Here is a 23,929-nt window from a genome sequence, read left to right as displayed (position 1 = left end):
ACATTTTCTACCACCTCTCCCCCAGTGGTGCAGGGGGATGGTGAATCAGGGCTACGGTCAGTTCATCACTTGTTGTCTCTGCCGCTGCTTCTTCCTCAGAGGGAGGACTCCTCACACTCTTGCCCTGCTCCAGCATGGGGTCCCTCCCATGGGAGACAGACCTTCACAAACTTCTTCAACATGAGTCCCTTCTGGGGGTGCAGTCTTTCTGGAACAGAGTGCTCTAGCACCTGATTTCCATAAGGTCACAGCCTCCTTTGGGTATCTACCTACTCTGGCCTGGAGTGCTCCTGGCTGCAGGTGGATCTCTGCTTCACCGTGGACCTCTATGGGCTGCAGGGAGACAGGTGTCTCACCATGATCTGCATCATGGGCTTCAGGGGAATCTGCTCTGGCACCTGGAGCACCTCCTCCTGCTCCTTCTTCACTGACCTTGGTGTCCGCAGAGTGCGGATGTATGCCCTTGCATATTCTCGCTCCTCTCTCTGCTGTTGCTCTTCCCCCAACAGTTTTTTTCCCCTCTTAAATCTGTTATCCCAGAGGTGCTACCACTGGGACCTTGCTGTTGACCTGCAGTAGGTGCATCTTGGAGACATCTGGCATTGGCTGTCAGACATGGGGAATGCTTCTGGTAGCTTCTCACAGAAACCACCCATGTAGCAATGCTGCTACCCAAACCTTGCCATGCAAGCCCAATACAATTTGACTTAAAGCAAAGTGAGTCTTAAGGTATGACAGGTTTCTTCAGAAAATGGCAAGCTTTGAAGATACAGAGGAATCAAAAAGTATGGTCTAAACATGAAATAGAGTGATCTTAAGAAGATTCAGATAGAATCTTGTGGAGACCTGATTAAACAAGTTTAACTCTCATTAATTTAGTAACTCTCTACTAAAGATCTAGTCCATGTAGTAGAAAGGGGTGTGGGGATGACTGTGATTCAAATTCATTTGGTTAAAATTATTCATTTTTCTGTGTAGGTGTCCTCATGTCTTATGAGCTCAGGCTTGCAAGTGTGAATTTTTTACCTTTGGGTTTATGCTCCTAACTGTCAGATTTTTCCCCTCTCTTGGAAATTCCTGACCCATTAAATGAGGCTTCTGGAGGGCTAAGATGCATCAGCTGCTCACAAAGCAGATGCGGAGCTATGGCAGTTCACAGCTTTGCATACTAAGATTAGCAGGCATTTGTTTTAGTGTGGATTGTTAGTTTGGTTTTTGGGTTGGGGTTTTTTTGGGGGGAAGGGACTCCGGGGTGGGGGATATTTTTGGTGGATGGGGTTTTTGTGGGGTTTAGCTTTTTTGGTTGGTTGAATTGTGTTTGGTTTGTGTTTGGTTTCTTTTGTTTTTTTTTTTAAATATGCTCTTCTGAAGCTTGTGACAATTTAGCAATTGACTCAGGAACAACCAAGTTGTCTGTGCATCTCCATGTGGACAGAGGTGTGAAGGTCAACTGCAGTTGTCATCTCCTAGATAAGGTATGCTTGTGAATTGGACATTGTCTGAGGAGCAACTGTCCCTAGGTACAAGACGCTACTGCCTCACTGCCAGAAACAACAGGATGTTCTGCCCAAGTTTCACCCACTTCAGTTAGGCACTTCAGACCTTTTACAAACTCTTGTCCATCAGTGGATTCAGCTAATGAAGGTAACTGTGAAAAGAGGCAGTTAAGGTTGCACCTTCTGTACTGCAGAGTTTGCAAAACTGTGTGGCAGATGATGGTTGTTGCTGGGTATTGGTGTATGCCTTTTTCAGCTTACCCTCGGGACAGATGTCTGAGGCTCTAACAAAAGAACTGTTTGCGAAGTTAGATATACTTTGGGTGACTTTGAGTGACGTTTGCTGCTCATGTTCAAATACCACGTTTCTATTAGGGAAGTATCGATTGAGAGGTCAAAAAAGACATGAGTTAAAATTACTTGGGACATTGCTGGTATGGTTCATTTATCATGGAAGAGCTAATTTTATTCCTGTTAATGAATGCTAGTGCGAGTATTCTCAATTTGCATAGAATCAGTGTCTTTTCAACAGATAAAACTCCTAATCTTAATTAAAATGACGTATGGGAATTTGTAAGACTGCTCTCAGGCTACCAACCTGATTTGTAATAGAATACTGTAAATTGTACTGTGGGAGGATGGTTGGTATGTAAAGGGCCTACACTAACTGGTTTTAAATGGCCAGTAACAAAAGATCATATAATGATGGAAATCTCTCTCTATATATCCACCTTAGTAATCTAAACAAACCTGAATTGAAACCAAACCTTTTATAGTGAAGACGTGCAAGATCTGGCATTGCCAGGGTTGTATATGCTGTGTAGGTTATGGAGAAAAATAAACAGGAGTCACAAAAATTCAGGTAATCCTGGAATTTTAGTTGATCTGAGCATTGGCTTATGTCTGTAGGAGGAAACCCGATACAAGGCTTTACTGGTTCAGCAGCCAGTGTCACAATCAAGGTAGAGCTAGGATTGCCAGATGTTAAGCAGATACCACATGGAATTTGAGTCCAGGTCTTGCTTCTGCAAGAGAAATTAAGATCCCTTTTTCCAAAGAAGAGTATCTTAAGCCAACTGGCAAGCTTGTTCTCGAACTAACTTCCAAATTACAAGAGTGCATTTTACAGGAGAAGTATCTTGACTCTGAAAACTTGCATGTCTTAGTTGTAGTCCTGCTGATTTGACCTCTTTTTGTAGCTTGAAAGATAAAATTTACCGTAACAATTATGGGGACAAACAAATGCTTATATCTGCCTTTAATCAGAAGTATGCATATCAGGGAAAGCATGTTGTGTATACTATGAAGGGGCAATCCATTGACTTGTACAAGTTTTACAGCTAAATACTGATCCTTCTCTGCAATGATAACCAAATTCATGGCAGTGAATTGCTGGCCCAGTTCTCAGAACTTGCTGTATGGTTGAATACTTAGCTTATGCATAGCAAGCGGTAATTATGCATTATCGGAATTTAATATACTTGTAGTATTTTTAAAAATTTGAGTTTATTTCTGTTTATTGCCTGCCTGGATTTTCTTTGCAATTCAGCTTCTCCAGGAATTCCAAGGTCATAATTTTCACTGTAAGTCTGACTGGTAGAACATTCACAAACAACTTTTCTGGAGGATCGTGACTATTTTACAGAAATAGGAAGAAAATGCAAAACCATGGCAAATAGTCACCAAAAATAAGAATATATCTGATAAATGTTGCAAATTCCATTTGAAGCTTAAGTAGGTTCTGTAGTATAGGTTTTATAACGTACTCCAAATTTGAATTGACATATTGGAATTTTTGTACAAAGTTGAAACTTGAACTCAGTAAGTGTTGAAGGATAGCATATTCTTAGTAGCATAAGAATGTTCATTACATCACTTGCTTTGAGAAACCTTTTTATACTTTGTATGAATCTACTACAAGTTGCACATGGTTGTTAGTCTCACATCAGGAAGCTTTCATCTTGAGATATCAGTGGCTTCAAGCAGGCAACATGCATCAGATTTGTGTTCAGATTGCAGATCTAACTGAGGGTTAACTTTGACTTAAGAAAAAAACTAAAACCAATTTTATTCAGCTATACTAATTATAGACAGTGGAACTAGTCTCACAAGGTCAGCTTCTGTTACGTGCTTTGCGGAAATGGTCCCTGTGTGCAGTATTAATCAAGGTAACTCCTTTCAGTGAAAGGAGGAAAACTTGGTTAAGCTGTCTTTGTGTAAATGTCCCTGTGGGCAGTTCAAGGAGCAGCTTAAACCTTGGTGCCATGTTTGTGCTGCAGTAGCTTGTTCTCAGATCTCTCTGGCTGTTTCTCAGATGGTTAGTATGACTTCATGTCACCGAATAAGCTTAACCACCCAGCTATTTAAAAATCCTCTGTAGATTCTCTAGCATCAGTTAAAATATTTGAACATAATTGAAAAAATATTTTTGTGCAAGAAAAATTACTGTATTAGTGTCCAGAAGAACTAGCTGTTCAACTGACAAAGTACATATATGTCCAACCCAGAAGCTATCAAAACCAGGTGAAAATTAGAAATAAAAGTTGCTGCTAGCTTTGTTTACTGAACAGTTGATTCTCCTTCAAAGAGTCTGCACTAGTAATGAAATAGCTTTACTTCCAGGAATCTTGAATGTAAAAGTCTTTAGTTACACTGAAAAGCTGATCGGGTCTATCTAGTCTTCAGAATTGATTTCTGAATAATGTTTTCTATAAATGTATGAAAGTCAGCTCTGGAGTATTTTAATTTCTCTTTTATAAGAGGTACACTTACCCTCTTGAGAAAGGGTTATCTCAATTGCATTTATTCCTAAAGCATCTAAAAGCTGGTGAAAATGAACAGACTTCCACTTCTGGTTATGTTTTCGAGGTTCTGCTTACGCACTGAAATTATTCTGGAAAAAAACCCTCCTTGGAGTTGAGAGATAAGAATTTAAGACTTCCCCCCATGCAGGTATTTGGGCAATATTAAGAACAGCACACATCTTCTCTTAATTAATTGTTTACCTGAAGAAGAGATTCTTAACCAAGAGATTCAAAACTTAGTGGAATCTGGATGGTACAGACAATGAGAAAGATTTAGGTTTGCCCATCTGAGACTGCTCCAGTATCAGAAATGGGGAAAACCTTTTCTGCAAAGGCATAATCCTCTGACCTGGGTTGGTCCCGTGACTGAACTAGTGCTATTTTTCCAAATGTTGTCTGACCATTATCATCTTGTTCCATCTCAGGGCTGGTATCCCCTTTCTGAGAGCAGGGTTGGGGTTTTTCCCTTGGCTTTTTTTCCCCTCCATTGCTGCTTGTAAACAGGTGAACCAGTCAGTTAATTTGTTTCATCTCTCAATCTCGTATTTGAAACTTTTTTTTCTCATGCAAATAGTTGAGATTAATTTAGGAGTGCTATTCCCGAGGTGGTTCTAACAAAGCCTCTTTTCCAGAGAGGTAAATGTGCTGGGGCAGAAGTGTTATGAAAATTTTACTGAGTACACTGCAACTTCCCAATGCAACCAGAATGTCAGTGTCTGAACAAGAACTGTGGTGTCTGTGAAGTGCTGAATAATTTTCCCTTCTGAAAATGATAAGGCTTCTGGGAGGGACAATTTGTTTAATTTCGTACCTGAACAACTAGTTCATATAAGCAAGCCTTGGGGATATCTTCAAGTAAGTGACTGTATTAGTTCATGTCTTTGGCCTGGGGCTGAGCTCCAGTTACAGCTTCATATGGTTTAATATCACTTGAAAATATTGGATTATTAGCTTTCCCATTCCTCAGACAGATAACAAAGTTCAATCAGAACGCAAAATTTGAAGCTGAAGGAGTTGAAAGAAAACTAAATATAAAACAAAACAAAACCACCAAAAACCCCACCAACCCCCCCCACACACCCCACTTTCATAACTATCACATTAAGGCCAATTACCAATGGTATTTGAACTTCCCTGAATTCTTCATTGTGTGGTTGCTTTTTAGGAAAGCTTTACAAGCAATAAGTGTGCAATTTTTTCATTCACCTCTAAACTAAGGTATAACTTATTCCTCAACTTTCTTAGCATCATCACTTTGGTTTGCATTTTGCTCCAGACTGCTTCAACAAACTATTCAAGAAAACGTCCAGGAGGCACATTTTTGGTGGTTTATCTGATAAGGACAGAGGCAGAAAGCAAGTTCCATGTTCACAGTCCTTGTCAGATGTGAAGCTTTTAAAATGCTTTATTTTCAGTGACTTGTCCTGGTTAACCTTTCCTCCTTCTGTTCAAATGGGTTTATTCAAAGATCTGCTCATCCTTCAAAGAGAATCCTTACTGGGAAAGTGTCTGTGTGCTTATAAAGTGTGCTCGCTTGCTCCTCTAGTTTATCAAGTACTTTAATTTTTAAGTTTGCCATGAAGAAGTAGAATCAAGCAGTTAAAATAATACGCCACACTAATACATTAATGACAAAAAGTAATATGGACAGACTAGTGAGAGAGGCTGCACAGACATGGTGGTTTTATGAACGGTTGTGTCTCGGGAAGTGTGCAAGGCAGTTACTGAAGCATCACTGGCAGTTAAAATGGAGGCAGTCTGAATCTGTACTTTTGAGAGATTCTATACTTGAGACAGCATTAGAATCCAGTTTATGTGATAATACTGTTTCTTAAAGAGTAGCTTCTCTTGTTTTTTCTAGCTGAATCTTGCATTAGACATCTCTACTGTTCAGTTATGTCAAATACTTCTGCATATAAATACTTGACTCAGCTATTCAAAGCCAGTACCTGCTCCAGTTAAGAGAAAAAAAAGGTCTTACTTTTTGCATGCTTCCTATCTTCTTGCTCTTTAGAGCCTGCATAGAGACCGTAGTTGACAGTATTTTCCTGCCTAAAGATGGAGGAACGGGAAAATGAAAAAGCAAAGGAAGTTGGCATTGCTCTCACTCCTTGCAGGTCAGTCACCTTAAAGGTAGACAGCCTTTAAAGCAATTCTCTTAAAACCTTTCTCTTAAAATAGACTCCACTAAATGAGGAGGGGGATTCAAACAGGTTACTTGGTTTTTTGCTAAGAATAAGTTTAAACTTATTTGTATCTGATTGTTGGGCGATAAGGTGAATACTTCTCAAATGTCTTATGAATCTGGGGCGTTTGTTTATCTGTTGCTTACATATCTTAGTCTCTTCATTTCTGTTGTGCCTCTTTGAGTATGTTCATTTTACATCCCAGAGGTGATCTGGGGACTACAGACAGATATTGTTGTTGGACTTAACCATATCCTATTCTAGAAATGCTGGCTAGATGTAGTGCTTTATGGCTTAAACCTCCTCTTTTATACTTTGTTGTCTTCCTCTTTCGCCCCCGCTCATTTGTCATTAATGAGTCAAAAGGAAATAGTTTTGGCATTGGATGAATCTAAATACAATTCTAGTTCCAGAGTCAAACATTGTGTCAACTGAAAAATAAAGTAAGAGCATGATCAAGATTTAGGATGCAAGCAGTTTGTATAACATCTGATATGGAAAAATGGATTTGAGCTGGAGCAGAGCTGGGTCAGGGTACCTGAGAATTGCTGAAAAGTTCAGGCAGGATCAGAGCCCTAGCTGAAGCTGGGGCACGCTTGCAGCCATCAGGCATATGGGTCAGTGAAAAAGTGTGTGCTAGGTTTTAATTACGTCAACTAGTGTGGCAGACTGCAGTGTCCTAAAGAAATTCCTAGCTTCATGAACCAGTGGCTTCTTAGTTGAGAAGGAGGCAAAGACCTGTAAACAGGAAAATTTTATTAGGAAAGTTCTTTTAGCTAGGAATTGAGGTTTTTCTTTTCATTTAGAAAACAGTGAGCGGTGAAGTGACATCAGTACTGTTGCCCAAAGCCAGTGAGGTGGTAGATCTAAGTGGCAGTGGACTATAGATGGTGCTTTTGTGACATGCTGTGTTACAGATGTCCAAGTTAGCTTTCTTAAAGAGTTTTAGAGAATACATTGGATTGTGTGTCATTCCAAGATATGATGGCCAGATTACCTGACAGTACACCAGTGCAGGGATGCCAAGCTACCTCTGTGCTGTGTGGGTGTGTGCATATATAAAGGATTACTGTGTGCTCTTGTGAGTTAAAGACTAACTGTACAAATGACAAAAGCATTGTCGTGGAAGAAGAAGTTAGTACTAATTACATTGATCATTTCCCGAGTTTGGAGGGAAGGTCAGAGAAATGCTTAGAGTGTGCTGCAGTCTGGCTTTGTCATGTCTTCAAGATCTTAAAAAGCTTTTTGCTTAGGTGTTCAGTGATTAAGAAGATTGGCTAACCAAGCTGTATATATATGCTTTAATTATGTACCACCACTTAAAGTAGGGAAATCGACTCCAGAGCGTTGTACAGCAGTTGGATATTTAGGGTTGAGCTTCCAAATCTGGATGCTGAAAGAAGCTTTGGTTTGTGTTAAATTCCTGAATTACTGTTTGAGAGCCAAAAATGAAATTGCCAGTCTCTCACTAAAATAAAGTTGTTAGTTTATTTCAGGATTTGGAATTTTCCATGGAATTGTAGATCATTAAGTAAAAGAAAAGTCACAAATTACTTAAAACAGATATATTGTAGCTACTGTTTAAGTTCTGTTACTTTTAAACTACTGTAAGCTTTCATTATTGACCTCTCCTTACTTAGTTGCTAACTTCAGACTGAAGACTGAAAAACTCAGTTTAAACTGTCCTTTAAAAGACACTGAAATTGCTGCAGTTCACCAAGATTACTGTACTGGGATTTCCCCTACACCCGCTACATTTATATCATTCTAGGGACACCTTTCTAAAAATAAAGGAGTAACTGCATGTTTGTTTTAAACAAGTGAAGGGTAATGTAGTTAAAGGCTTAACTTGTCATGAGTTTGAAAGGTGCTTTTCTTTACAGTTAGAGACAATGCTGTTTCTGGAAAGGCTGAACAATTTACAGATTTGTGGATCCAAACAGATAAAAACCTGTGGTGTGAATGGTTCTCATGGTCTTCATTTGCAAAGAATTGTGTAGGGAAGGAAACAGTTTTTAAAGTCAGGAGTGAAACGATGTCCTATTAGATGTGAAAATCACTGAAGAGTTTCAAAATTTATTGGTAACAGAAACCTGTGGAGACACCTGCTTTGCTGGACATCAGGTCAATTATTTCCTTAAGGCTTTCTCTTTGCATTTCTTTTGTGAGGAACAGTTTAGATAAGTTGAAAGATTATGCATTTCCAAGAAAAAATAGGACCCAGCCTCTTAATTTCTCAGTCTTCTGACGATGTGGAGTTGATCAGTGATGGCAAAGACAGGACGCTATCGTGGGGGTGGTTTAATTTCTGTGTAAGTCATCTTAGCATTTTGTGCTAAGCACCTAACAGATGGTGTGATTTCAGAGATGCTGTGAGATTACTGCTGATGAGAAAGGTCTTTCTTACTTTACTTTCCTTGCTGCTTACCTTTTACAAGCACCTGTGTTGGATCCCTGCACTTCCACTTTTCCCCAACCCCCAGATTATTCATTAGTTGGGGAGGGTTTCATCTTTCTGCAGGGGCGGAGAGGGGAGAAACGGGTAATTCAATCTGGTAAGTGCTAGACTCCCCACAGGAAAAAAAATGAGACCTTCCTCTCAGGGCAGCAGTAAGAGTCCTGTTAGTAGCTCAGTTGGTAGTGGAACTGTAACAGGTGTGGGTTTTTGAGCAGTATGACCCAAAGACATGTCCCAAAATCTGTGGCCTTGTTTTGGTTTTGCTGGGTCAGTTTTCAACAAAGATGAGCGAGCAGATCTGTCAGATTGCTGTAGGCAGCCACACTAGCTAGTGTGGAACAGGGGAACAGATCTAGCTTGTAGAAGGGGAATAGTCTCAAAAGAATATTTTAGTTGCCTCCACTTACTCATGAAACATCAGTCATTATAACTGCAGTTAGATATCTAGCAAAACATTAATCAACTTCCAGTCTTAGGAAGGATTGTTTTATTTTTTTTTAAATTATTTCTGGGATCCTGCTGTTCTTTTTAAGAAATGCTTGTTTACTGGGAAGAGGAGATTTTAATTTTCTTATACAAATCTCTCTCTGTGTGATTCTTCGTTTAGCATTTAAGTGTTTCAAAGTGAAAAAATGCATGCTGTCTCCTCTTGGATAATTGTTTCTTATTAATAGTAACTGTTAGCTTCAGTATAGTAGAGTTTATTTGACATTCTTTATGGGAGAACAGTAATGAGGTAGAGGAAATACTATATCTGATGGTTTGCAGCATTTTATTGTAGCTGCATTAAGAGTTGTTAGTTTGAAAACATCTGTTGTATTAAAAAAAGTTAAAAGGAGTTTTTATTGAACCCTGCTTAATGAACTGGATTGTGGTGTCATGTTTGTACTTTCTGTTATAGATCAAACTTTAATCAGACTGGTGGCTTTTTGTGTTTTAGGTATTGAGGGTGATTTATCTCTTGCATCATGCGTGAATACAAGCTAGTGGTTCTTGGTTCTGGAGGTGTTGGAAAGTCTGCTCTGGTAAGTACTCTATGAGGCAGTTTAAGTATGGGTTTTTTTCGAGAAAAACTTATTCTAGTTTTTCTCTAATATACTCTCTACTAACGTGTATTTCTCTATGTAATTGTGGACAAATAAATATAAATGTTAGTAATGACTGCTGAGGCTTCATGGCTAGAATAGGTAGATCCTTTAGTAGGTGCATCTCCATCCATTGGTGCCTTCTCACGTGCTTCTGTTTTTATATGTGGTTGGTTGATGGTGGTTGATCAGTCTGAGACAGTGAGGTGCAGAGCCACAGCATTGTGAGATTCTCTGGCTTCAGTAGGTAGCCCAGTCTGTGGGAAATCAAGGTGCTTCGTGAATCTCACACAATGAAATAGTTTGCCTGTGTCTGGCCTTTGTAAGTCCTGTCTCTAGACAGGTTGTCAGGGTGCTTAATGTTTGATAGCTGTCTCTAAAGCACTAATATTTTTTAATGCAAATAGAAATACATATTTGCATATTTGTAGGAAGTTTAGCATGTTTTCTACATCCTTCCGTGCAAGTAGGTGTATAGCTGTGGCAGATTGTAAATCAAAGAGCTCGTCCATTTTAATTACATGATTACAGAACAGTTTAGTCTGACCTAGACTCGAACTGAAAAAGTTCACAAAATATGATGTTCGCAGTCCACCTAAAAACTTAAAATCTTTCGGTTTAATTGGGCACCTTATCATAATATAAGGTCCAGAGGTCCACTCTTGGGTAAGAAATATTCTCTTACAAAGCAGTTCCTAAAGAAAAACTTAAATGAGGAATCATGCTAGATTGTGAAAGAACATCTTCCTTCACCTCTGAGTTCTTTATCTTACTGCAGCATTTCTGAATTTGAATCTGTCTGCTCTGACTTGGCCATTGAGTCTTAAAGTTCCATCTGACTTGTGCTAAAAATGTCCTTCGTGCTAGGTACACAGGAACAGCCTACTGAGTCTAGTTAAGACTAGTAAAAGCTGTCAGTTCTTTTTTGACTAATTCCTGTGCTGACCAATAAGTGACAGAAGATGCAGTAGTTCTCAATGCAAATGTAAAAGCTATGCAGCTGTATAGTATCCTGGTCAACTAGAAACTAATGCTGATTCTAAGAGTTAGGCAAACATTAAATAAATGCATGCTTTAATTCTTACACTCCAAGTGACGATGGATAAAGGAAACAGAAAACATAGCTTGCTTCACCTAACAGTTAAATATTTAAATAGGCATACACATCTAACTTTCTGTTGTTTCTTATAATTTTATAGTTATGTCAATCACTTAATTTGCCTTAAAAATTTAATGGATAACTGAATATACACCTAGAACAGTAATTTGTGTGCGATGTTTACAAAATGTCACTATGCAAGAGAATCTTACAAGAACTTTTGTGTTGCAGACTGTACAATTTGTTCAAGGAATATTTGTTGAAAAATACGATCCTACGATAGAAGACTCCTACAGAAAGGTATATGCAAAAGATCTCGCTAGTGTTACAGAAACTTAAAGCTGCAGTACCTATTGTCAAATATGAGTCATTGCTTGAAAAAGGGTATGCCTGGTAATACCAGGTAACTTATCAAGTTTGAAATATAAAGGTGCTCTTAAAGTCTGTTTAAAAGGAATAATTCAAGACTGGCTTTTTGATGTTTAAGTATAATATCTTACTGCTAGTCAATAAGAAATGGTAATTTCATTGTCAGAATTGGGAACATCAGTTAAAAAAAGGCAAAATACACTACCATTTCCTGGTTTTATCATATTTATTATTAGTTTGTTTGTGTGTTGGTATCTGCAGGTAGATTTGGACTCGGAGGTGCTAAGCTGCTTTGTTACTAAGAAAATTGCTACAAGCGACTTCACACTAACCTTTAGAACACTGGAGGCATCTATCATGCTGTATTCATAATGATTTAAATGGTAGATAAATATGCTTCCATTAGATGGGTTGTTGTTTTATTAATAAGTTAACACAAACCTATCATAAATGAACAAGCATTTACAGCAAGTGGCCTGTTAGTTTCTCTCTTCCCATCTTCAGCATGACAGGCTGAAAGGTTTGATTCTGCTTGCATCATCTTGAATCTCCATATTGCTCACTGTTGAGTTTCACCTGAGACCATGATTAAGATTCCAGACTAAGATAGTTTGTATCTGAACTGCTACCATTAACCATTTGGTAGATAAGTTTTTGGCTGTGTCGGTTAATCCATCTGTCTGGTTTTTTTCCTAGCTGAGTTACTTTTCAGTTGCATTGATATTCTGATGTAGCTCATCATGTGGCCACAAAAATGCCGGTGTCTATACAAGGGAGGCAAGATCCACAAACCCTAGATAGGAATGGGCAAAAATTGCAAGACCTCCTCTTTCAGCACTGGACTACATTTATATTGAAATAAAGACGATGTATTAACAACTGTTGCAGCATATAGTCACCAGAATCTCTTCTGAGCAGAAGAGGAACTAGTGAAAGCAAAATGATAAATTCACACCTCTTTTCTTTGGCTTCATGTAAACTGTATGTTGGAAAAATCCTAGTCTGTCTTAAGTATGTGGGCTTCCAGCCAAAGCTAGAACTCTTATTAAAGAGAGAACAGCAAAACCAAATTCTATACAGACAGTTTTTCTGTATTAGAGAAGCAGGAATTTTGGATCCTATCCCAATGGTTGGTGCAGGCCTTTGCTGGGTCAGGCCTAGTAAATGGCTCAAAAAATATTCACAGGCTGATCTAAAGCAAAATATTTCCTTTTTTATATATTTACATCCTTCAGGTCATACTAGATTCGTGATGTTTGCTGGGTTAATTTTTCCAAAGACTATTTCCACAGAGCCTGGGAAAGTAAAGCCATCTTAAGAAATTTTGCCTTTTGCTAACTGCATTTTTTGTTGCTGTTGCTAGTAAATATCTTATTATGTTCTTTTCAGGTTTGTTCCTAAAATGACTAGTAATACCTCTGGGTGCTCATTTCAAGTCAGCTAGATTGTTGAAGTCTGGACAACACTTTATGCAGTCATTTTCACCCCCTCACTGTTAGTTACAATTCTAACTTGCTTCTTACTTGAGTAAATTCAAAATTGGATGTGTTGATTCGGCAGCTGCAATTCTATGCTATTAATGTTAAATCTAATTTTATAGTATTTGAAGTTGAGAGGATGTGACTTGTTTGTCTGGAACTAAATAATTGAGCATGAAGTCTTGAAACTTGATGCTTTGGTTTACTCCCCAAATATTTCTTCATAAAGTGAATAAATGCTTCTTAATTAGCTGGATAACTGTGTCAGCAATACATGTTAAAATCGTAGTTATTTTTAAGGAATCACCATCCATAGGGGACATTTGGGAGGTGTAAGAGGAGTGGAAATACTCCTTTTTTCCACCCCCTAAACTCAAATCTATTTACAGAAGAAAAGTTACAATGCATATATGGAGAATAGGTGACACAAAGTTCTTTTGAGTGCTGATCTGTCAACCGGGAATTTGACATGTAAATGGAAACAAGGAAAGTGTACCAACAGCTTGAAAAAAAAAAGTGGGTAGCCTGCTTGAAACAGCTTGAGGACACTTTCATGTCCCTTGCTAGCCTCACAGCCATTTCTTTGAGGTAAAAACTAGATAAAGAAACTCTGGAATTGGTATAGAAACTGATCCACCTTCTTAAACCTATTTATTGCAAACTTTTCTAAGATGGGTCAATTTTCTAATTAGTGTTCCTGAAGGTTTGTTTTGGTGACACCACTCTTAGTGGTTCTTGTTTAACTGTTTGTCATGAACTACTTATACTCTTGTTGATGTAAATTACTATTGGAGCATTAGATGACAATTCAACTTTCTAGCTTTCAGTTGTACTTCTCTTTCAATCTGTGATGATCACAGAAACAAGTGGAAATTAGTTGTGCTAGTTGCTGATAACCATCATTACAAATTTAGCAACCTCCTTTTAAATAATCAAAAATCCCTAATCACTTTGCAAAGTGGTACTTGGCTGCTGATGCTGCATTTGAAAATGTCACTGGGGTTCTTTGAAAGGCTTCTTCCTGCTGTTTTCAAACTTCTTAAGCCATTATGTTGCTTTATGCATTATGAATTTGCTTATAAAAATCATGCAATTTCTGATGTCTTTGGAGAGGAGAGTTGCAAGAGGAAAAATTCTAACCAACTGGTCTTTCTCTCTCGACAGCAAGTTGAAGTAGATGCACAACAGTGTATGCTTGAAATCTTAGATACTGCAGGAACGGTATGTAAAAAGGAACTTTCCTAAATACTGACATACAGTGTTAAAACTATCAAAAACTATAGGGATATAAATGGTGATGAGTTTCTTTCCCCATTTTCTAAAGAGTAACTGTGGTCGGTGCATTCATTGGATTAGAGAGTGTCCTTTAACATATTAGTATTTTAAAAATACTTGAGTATTGCAGCAGAAAATAAATTGCATTTCCTTTGAACTTATGTTCTGTAATAGGGGAAACATGAGATTGAGTATTTTGAAAGAGATTTTGTTCCTGTTTTAAGTTTATATTGCCCAGAGAAAATTTAGGCCCACTGGCTACTCAGGTTTGATTTCTGTTGCTGTAGAGAATACAGTCTTTCACATCTCCTTTTTGTTTTGTGTGTGAGATGTACTGTGACATTGGGATAAAAATAGTATTGCTTTAGTCAGCTTATAGGAGCTCAAAGCACCAGGTTTATGCTGACCCTTTGCATACTGCTCAGGTTTTTCTCTGACTAGTTCCAGAACTTTTGAAACCAGTTGTTTCCTTCATTGATTCCAGTGAGCTTAAGCTCAAAACCCTTGGAGTTTAACATGTGTTCTCTGAACTGTAATAGTAATCTGGTTGAATAATATCTTATTTAAATTCCATATTGGATGAATACTCTGCAAAAATACAGATGGATGGAGTGGCTGTTTTCTAGAAATAAATCACACTTTTTATCTGACATACAGGGAGGGACAGAGAGTGACTGATCAGGCACCAGATAGCCAAGTCACAAAAGCAAGAAAGGCAAATGCTATTCCACAGTCATACTGGTAAGAGTTTTCAAACAGGGAGAAGTCCTGGTGCTCCTCTGCAGCGCACCAGTGAGTCTTTATATGCAAAATCATAGTTGTCACTGAAGTCAAGAAAATGTGACAGTTCTGTTGAGTGTCTCCATCCTCTAGTCCATCTCCTTGGAAATTACAGTGGAATTTAAAATAGAAAAGTGCCTAGACTAAAAAATGGAGACTGAAAAGGGATGCATATACTTTATGATCCATTTTAAGGAACTATTGGGAGATGGAGAAAAAGTTGGTATGTAAGGAGATATTTGGGAGGAATGTAACTTCTGTAATCTACAGATTACACTGTAGATTACACAGTACCTTCTACTGTACTTTTCTCCCATGAAATTACTCTAGTTTCTGTGACTTTTCTTCCCAGGTTATGGCTGTCGGCAATATATAGATGTTGCTCAGCCACCCCAGATAGTGTTCCAAACTTCAGATTTCTTTAAAAGCAGTTCTGTTTACTATAGTGCTTATAGTCAAACAGTGAAACATCGATCAGTTTAACAGGGAAGGGAAGGGGCACAAATGCATTGTACTTGTGATCCATTTGTGACGTTGAGTTTGTAGCAGTCTGTGCAAGGAAAGTACAAATTGAATGCAACATCTGTATCTTTTTTAATTACAGGAACAGTTTACAGCAATGAGAGATCTATACATGAAAAATGGACAAGGTTTTGCATTAGTATATTCCATCACAGCACAGTCCACATTTAATGATTTACAGGATCTAAGAGAACAGATTCTTCGAGTCAAAGACACTGATGATGTAAGCATCTCTAAAAATTCTTAATACTTAGAATTTTCATTACAGCTGTTGCAGTGTATACACACTGTGGTCAGATGGCTTCCAAGCTTTAAATTAAGAGTTGTGTCAACCCATAGATGTGTAGTGCTGAAATGCAACTTGTAAGGTAAACTGGAGAAATTGTAATTCATCATGTGTTATATAGAGAATTGCTTCATCTCTTCCTTTAAAATACTTTATTTGAAACTGTATATAACCTTATTCACCAGTACTGCAGCAAGCATTTCTAAAGCAACTCTATTGTTCTCTTAATTCCTATCAATGAAGGTTTAAAAACACCTAGAGTTTTTCTCTTCAATATCCCTACTGTTTATGGTATTCTAAAAGCACAAAATTTTAAGTTCTCACAGAAGACAGTATTGTAAGCTTTAAATTTACAGGTTATGCAGCTTTTATGTTTTGTCTGCTTGCAGTTGTTTGGTCATCCTATTTCCATGCAATTTCTATATGCATCTCTTAGCATTATTAAAGCTATAAAGTGAGGCTAAAACCTTACATTTTATAAATTATTAAAAATCCCTTACAACAGTTGAAGGAAGTGAATACTCAGTCCTCTAATAAAGAGGTATTTCAAATGTGAAACAGCAGTAAGAATGCATTCGTAACAGAAACACCTTGTAGCTAATAGCTTTCAGGCAGAATAACTTCCTTCTTGAAGAAGAATTTAAGCAATGAACAGTTTTTAAGTGTACTCATCTCATTTAAACTGTTTATGCAAACTTTGATGCTTTCCTTACTGCATGTATCTGCATATGTGTCTGCTGACAGCAGACACAATGTATTAAACATTTCAGCTTCAGGGAAGTGCATTATGACTTCTGCAATACAAACAACCCTGCACTTTCTTGCCAATAAGTGTTTGCAGGTCTTGTCTATGTTCAGCAGATTTCTTCTAGAAGTCACTTATTACCCATTATCACAAATGTATCTCAAAAGGCTAGTATTTTAAGTTGCATGTGCCTTTCCCATCCACAACCTACCAAGTTCTAGCCTTGTTTAGCATGAAATTAGTTTTGTACACTAAAATCAAGATAAATGGGATTGTATTTAAAATCTTACTTTACGTGGTATATTTATGCTGATTAGCATAATAGCTTTCTTTGGTAGTATTTTGGTAGTATTTCCTTGGAATTGTATTTCATTTCAGAACACTCCCTCAGTCTCAAAAGGCATTCCTTAGTATAAGCAGAAAGATAATGAGCTTCAAGTTGCAACTTCAGTTTTCATCAAAATTCACAGAAAAAGTTTTTTGGGTGCCAAAGCTTAGGCATGACTTGCTTTCTTGGTGGGGGAAAATTAAAAAAAAAAATAGTTGTAATTTTATAAACCTTTTTTTGTCACTTGAATCTGTGAGGAACTTAGCTATGTCCTTAAAATAGTAAAAGAAAAAAAAAATTGGATGATTGCCTTTTCTTGCCACAAAGGTCAAATCAGTGTTTTCTGTAGTTGGTAATTTTGATAAGGTAGCATGTTTTTTTTTCTCTGTATGCATTACCTTGCTAATAAGAACTGTGTGCACAAACTGCTCTGGAAAGGTGTGCTGATATGCTGAAAGTAGAGGAATGGTGAAAGGAGCTTTAGCATCCATCATCATGCTACCAGTACAGTAGCGTGTTTCCAGTACACTGTTTCCAGAATGTCTAAACGTGTAAGAATTTTGTAGCAAATTCTTCAGTAGACTTCTTGATGCCTTAAACATCTAGAAATGAAATCTCAGTAAGTCATCTAGAAAACGTGAAATTTGCTCAGTTGGCTGTGTTCTGAATCCTCAAATCATTCCCCTCCACTGCCCTGTCAAAAGCAGGCAAAAAGTACAGTCATTTGAGGATTAAAGTGTCACACAACTGTAAACTTAAGTTGCAGTTAGACCAGAGCTTGACTATTCTGAAAGTCAGGATCCTCTAAGGATTCAGATAGGGTTTTAGGTGTGCATTTACATGATGCCTTCCTAAAATTTTAATTATTTCTTTGCTGGCATTAAATTGTTTTTTAGGTGCCTATGATTCTGGTTGGCAATAAGTGTGACTTGGAAGATGAAAGAGTTGTGGGAAAGGAACAAGGTCAGAACCTAGCAAGGCAATGGAATAACTGTGCGTTCTTAGAGTCTTCTGCAAAATCAAAGATAAATGTTAATGAGGTAAGGCACATTACCTATGTCGGACAGGGGTTGCGGGGAGGCAAGGATGGGACACTGTGGTAACCAAACATTTACATTGTCAAGGAAAAAGTAAAAAAATCATGAATAACATCCACTATAATGGACAAAACTGTACCCTGCTATTGTGAGATGTTTATGTTAAGGGATATATTTATGTTACGATTTGACTTGGGATTTTTTCAAATATATTAATTTTGGTATAATTAGTTCTCAAATTATATTCATATGAATTTAGAATAAATATTTTTTTCATGTTCTATTCCCTAGTTAATATAATTTTTATCAACTGAGACTGTATTGCTAAACTATTTTTTTTAAAGACCTTTAAGAGAGTTAAGTCATTAAAAGTAGTTTAAGTTATTTGGTGTTAAATTATTTGAGATGGTAAGAACAAAAACTCTTAAAGGTTTTGCTAAAATTAGCTGCTCTGTATAGAAAAAGGGAGGCAAAAGCCTCTCTACAATGTACCTACTTGTTAAGAGGAGCTAGATGATTGATCAAATGCATGTATTTTGGGGACTTGCCATAACGCATGCCTTTTTATCTGGGGGAAGTGCCAGCATAAAGAATGGGATACAGCTTCTTTTTCTAAAACTTTTGTGTTAGTATTTACATTTCTGGAATAGCTTGAATTTTACGATACACCCCACAGTTCATTAGGTCGTGTGGAAAACGTTGGCAGCATAAGTCGAGTTGAAAGGGCCTCTGTGCAAGACTTGCAAGTAATCAAAAGAGTATGGTGGTTTTCATTTTTAAAATAAGTAATGTGTGTTTAATTAGTTGGGAACTTCTGGAAACTATTCACTTTTTCTTAAATATAAATTAATCACCCTAACTGTATAAAAGTCATATGTTTAATAAACTAGAACTTCCATCAAATACTATAAGCCCTTGTTGGAACGTTTTGCTGCTTTACAGCCAGTGCTTAAGAAAATATTAGGATGGCATTAGTACAAGAACTTTCTTAGTCTAGGAAATATGGAAATAACTGGAACAACGTCAATTATGAATGAAACAGATGCTGTTGAATTGTAGTATGTTGACTTTTCTTAAAATAATGTTTAAAAAAAATGATGTTCTCATTAGAATTCTAGGAAACTCAAAGTGTGAGAGTCCCATACATGAGTTACTTTTCTGAGAAATGTTACGCTTTATGTCATGCTGTAGTTCTAGGGATGCTGAATTGATTCCTTAGATACCAGTATTTTAAAGTATCTGGAATAATATCCTTAGAGTGATTTGAGTTAGGAGAGAGCTGTGATCTGTTTCTTGACCTTAGTGCTGAACTGCAAAATAATGCCATATAGTAGTTGATCACTGTGGCATTTTTCATGTGAATTCAGATTAATGTGACCCAGAGATTAAATGGCTGCAGATTATAGATGCCTTTCCAATTTGCTTCACTGAAAGTGGAAAGCCCTTGGCAGACAATTATCTTAAACAAGAAAAAAAACCAAACAGTTATTAATTAAGTATACAATTTAACTTTCTAGCTTTGTGATAACTAAATATTTAGAGGGGTTCTTGAGCATGTGAGTACATTATGTGTGAAGATTCAAGGCTTAAGGTTGTAAGAGAAACCTCTTTAATTTTAATAACCAAACTGATTTTTATCTTCTCAGATCTTTTATGACCTTGTGCGACAAATTAACAGAAAAACTCCAGTGCCTGGAAAAGCACGCAAAAAGTCATCATGTCAGCTACTTTAATACATAACTGTACTGTAGCTCTGAGCCAGGTAAACATTTTAAATTTTCTGTTGGCTATTAAAACAAAACAACAAACAAAAAACCCTAAACAGCTGTGGTAGCTGCTGATGCAGAACAGCATTGCAAATTATTGATTTACATTATCATAGAAATGTTTATGGTCTTTATTTTGCCATTTCAAAGTCAGAACTACAAATATGTGCAAGATACACTGTTCACATTAGCATCAAGATTTTTTTCAAACTTTAAGGTGTTGGGAGAGCTCAAATTAACAGTGTTTTGATACTTTCGAGTTTTAGCTTTTGGAAACAGTTTTATTTTTTGAAGCCCGGTAGAATATGCTGCAAGAGCTCAATTATCAGGAATGCACATGGTACAGTATTGCAGTTTGCACGCTAAGTGTCACTTCCTGCTTTGAACTCCTGCATGCATATGCTTCTGTGGTGTCATAGGAATTTAGCTTCCTTTCTTGAGACTGTATGGGTATTTTTGAGGCTGCATTGTAATTAGTACATTTGGAAGAGAGAGGTGAAGTGAGCATTGTAACACTCCAAATATTTGACCTGGAGCTATTGGTTACTAGATCAACTTCATACTCATTTTCAGTTAGCTAAAGTTCTACATGACTTAAGTAGAACTCAAAGAAGGCTGCTGAAGGATCAAGGAAGCTCCAGCCTGTTCTTTAAGCAAGCCTTTTCAGAAGTTAGTCAGCAGGCATGAATTTTTTTCTGCAACTTGTTCTTGGGCAGGTTGTTTTCCTCTTTTCATCTCCAAGCCTTAGTATGGGCAGATTGATGGTGTGTCTTGATTGACCTGACATTGTGCAAGTTGCCTGTTATCTCCCTTCCCTTCAGTTTTATTGAACATGTGGTGGTTCAGTTGCTTCAGTACTATGATCTATTACTTTGTTATCTGATAGAGCTATTTGAGATACTGGAGGACCCTGGTAGGACATCTCACTGTCAGAAATTGCAGGCTTTTATTACTTATCAGGTAGTGCTGTGTTTAATTCCTTTTGATAAATTAAAAATTCCTTAATTTGAACAGCTTTGATCAATGTAAAACTGAGAGGGTTCCAAACATTAGCTGAGAGTGGCAGAAATGGTTGCTTCATTTACGTAACAGGACTTTTGATTCAGGGGGTTTGATCCTTCAGTTGTGTTTCTGTTTATAAAGCCACGGGAACTGTCATACAGGAAGCAAAACTAGGCTCCCCAGTCAAATATTACTTCCACAATTCAGCTTGGATTACTACATGTATCCTAATCCAGTTAGGATAATAATTGAGATAGTATGTTATTTGTATATGTACAGTAGAAATTACATTAGTTGAGGAGAAGTGATAAGGTTGTTTTCTGTGTTTGCTATGAACTTTGCTAGTTCCTGCTTTGGTTGTAAGGAGCAAGGATGGATAGTTGTTCTTAATGCTAACCCCTTGTTTTGTTGTTACAGGTCTGAAGAACTGTTGCCCAATTCAACAGTGCCAGCATTCCAACTTTATTAAACCTACCAACATCTTAAATGGACTTTCCTGTGGTGGTACCCTTTAAGAAATGGATGAAAGCTACATCAGTTTGCACATTCTAATCACTTTCCAGTGTCATGAGAGATTTTTACTTCTAAATATTCTATGTATGCAACTGGTAAAACCAGAGCCTACATCCAGTATTACTGATAAGAGACATTGTTCATCCACCAATGTTGTACATGTATGAAAACTGTGTACTGTATACTTCAACAATCCCCACTTTCTATTGGAGAGTACAATAATGTAAATCCTAAAAGCACCACTATTTTAGCATAATAAAAGAAAGTCCAAAGAGCTCCTATATAGACTACTCCAGATAACTTTGCTTCATCGGTATTTGTAGCTTATTGTAACTTTTTTAAAGAAATACAGGATCATCATCATCATCGTATTGTACAAAAGCGCTTTGATTAACACAACGGCTATATAGTTTTTTAATTTTAGGAAAAACCTGTGGAGACAGTGACCTAGTCTTTAAGAGTCCTTTCAGTATAGCGTCTGACTAAAGACATGGCCTTTAATATCTGTTGGGAAGGAAATGTCCAGACTTTTCAACCTTTTATTGTATGTTTCCTTTTCCTTGTTTACATAGGGAACAATGTTTATAGTTGTGTGTACAGTGGGGGTCTACAACAAGAAGTGTATATTTTAAAACAATTTTTTAATGATTTAACAATTTTTTGTAAATCATTTTTGGGCTTCTGCAGCTGTAGATTCTCACTGTGATTCCCTTGCTTGCTCATGCATAAGTGTATTTGCAATACCAAATATACAGGTTTAGTACTTTTGCCTGTTAGTGATTGTTTTACATGTGTAACGTTTTGGTTGAGATGTTAAATGGTGGAAGAGTACTGTGGATGTGAATGTGGGAAGTAATTTTAATCATGTGTAATTGGTCACAGGGCCTAAGTTGCAGTAATTAACTTTTGCTGATTTATTTAACAATGCCTTGTTGCTTTGTATGCATTAACGTTTGGGTGTAAAGATTGTGTGTATATCCAACAGGGAGCCACAGTATTTAAATTGACCAACCTAATGTTACAACTGCTTTGAGGTGGCCAAATGTAAACTAAAAGCCTTAATTAAAAGTGGTGCAATTTTGTATGACTTAGCATCAGTAGTTCAATAAATTTGGATTGCCATGCAAGGGCTTGCATTACAGTTATACTACTTGAATGTTTTGTGGTTTAGTAGAACTAGTAAATGCTGATTTTTAAATCTCTTACACAGTGCAGAGTCATACATCTTAGAATGAAAAGGAACCCTTATGACTTTGTCTTCTGACAAATACTTGCCATAGATATTTCTTGTATCCCATATGTCAGGGTGGATGAATTTCTGACTGAATTAAATCCTACTTAGTTCTTGACTTGGAATATTCTAAGGTGTAACAAAGAAAAATATCTGTCTTTAGAGGTTAGACTACCAGTGGCTATTTTGGAAACTTAAAAATATGTTGCCTGCTATTTTCCTTCTTTCCAGGAAGAATTGTCAGAATTGTTAAAACTTACTTAGTGTAGCTCAAAAAAAAATTATCTTGGGAGACAGTATGATTTTTCTGCATGATTAAACCATATTTGTTTGGTTTCAAGGAAATCTGCAGAAGAGCATTCTTGCAGTATTGAGCGTAGAATTTTGCAGACTTGAAATATCTGTTAACATTGTTGGACTGAGAACTGGAATGTGGGGACTGTAGATGATTTCCTGATTTTTGATTGTGCTGCTGAAAATTTATGTCACACCCAAATACTTGGTGCCTCCTGTTACTCTGGCACAGAATTATCAGAGCTTGTTCTAATCCATTCCTGCAAATTCAATCAGATTAGGTTAGCTAATACCAATAAGCTTTGAGATAGTTTACATTGCCTAAAGTGAATTAAGGAGCCCAGCTGATCCTTTTGGCTAGTAATTTCATCAGTCTATCACCATTGTTTAATGGAGGTAACACACTTCCACCTGTGCAGAACCAGAGTTAAGACTGAAATTCCTTTTCACTTATCATTAGAAACCAGAAGATGTGATGATCCCCACAAATATCGCTGTTGCACTCGGCATCCTGCATGGTCCCCAGAGTAGATGAGACCAGAGCACTGGATGCTCTAGTTCTTTTTTCACTAGGTACCTACCTTCTTCCTTGATGAGCTAATCAGTGTTTCTCAACTCCCTTCATTTTCATCCTCTGCTTATTTGGGTCTTGTAACACTTTTATGTCTCAGTTGTCCTTTTATCAGTCTTTTTAATGTGTTTCTTTTCCAGTAAGCTGTACAGATGGCACTGAGCGGGAGTGAGAGAAAATTCTTTGAGAACATCAGAGAGGGAGCCCTGGTCTGGTCTCAAGTGTCTGGCCAAAGAGCACCATTTACAGGGAACATCAGGCTTTGTCCTGAAAAGCTCTGTACCAAAACATTCTTGGCTGTTCTGTTCCTCAGCATTAGAGGTATTCAGTTGGATCAAATCCTGAGGAAGTAAAACTTTCAGAATCTCTGGGCTTTAACATCTAAAGATTGTGCTCAAAAAAGTGAAATATGTTCCCCCCCTTACTTCACAACCCCTGTATTTAGAACTTAGGTCAGATTTAGAAAGCTGGGACATCATAACACAGGTAATACCTAAACCCCAGTATTTTTCTCCTTGAAAACATAGGCAAGCTTCAAGGGAGCAGTGTCCTGGTTGTTAAAGGGAAGATGCATGACAGAATGATGCTAAGGAAATGATGGACA

The 23,929-nt window shown here is 37.3% G+C and overlaps 1 protein-coding gene across 2 annotated transcripts in view; it reads left to right on the top strand.

The window, feature by feature from the left end:
- The window catches only part of RAP1B (RAP1B, member of RAS oncogene family), a 31,737-nt gene extending 9,303 nt beyond the window's left edge, over nt 1-22,434 (top strand). Inside the window, exons 2-9 of one of the 2 annotated variants that reach the window (XM_039391305.1) lie at nt 6,315-6,417; nt 9,885-9,969; nt 11,360-11,428; nt 14,140-14,196; nt 15,635-15,775; nt 17,808-17,951; nt 19,595-19,710; nt 21,134-22,434. In XM_039391305.1, coding sequence (XP_039247239.1) covers nt 9,913-9,969; nt 11,360-11,428; nt 14,140-14,196; nt 15,635-15,775; nt 17,808-17,951; nt 19,595-19,681 — 555 coding nt within the window. In that variant the 5' untranslated portion in view covers nt 6,315-6,417; nt 9,885-9,912 and the 3' untranslated portion in view covers nt 19,682-19,710; nt 21,134-22,434. The remainder of the gene's footprint in view (nt 1-6,314; nt 6,418-9,884; nt 9,970-11,359; nt 11,429-14,139; nt 14,197-15,634; nt 15,776-17,807; nt 17,952-19,594; nt 19,711-21,133) is intronic. The other variant, XM_027741489.2, reaches the window with a different exon arrangement.
- Nucleotides 22,435-23,929: the final 1,495 nt, after the last annotated feature.

The sequence above is a fragment of the Pipra filicauda genome, unplaced genomic scaffold (assembly GCF_003945595.2).
Source record: "Pipra filicauda isolate LSUMZ 115617 unplaced genomic scaffold, ASM394559v2 scaffold93_size3172892_pilon, whole genome shotgun sequence".
In the NCBI taxonomy this organism is placed as follows: Eukaryota; Metazoa; Chordata; class Aves; order Passeriformes; family Pipridae; genus Pipra; species Pipra filicauda.
This window is presented reverse-complemented; position numbering and strand designations above follow the sequence as displayed.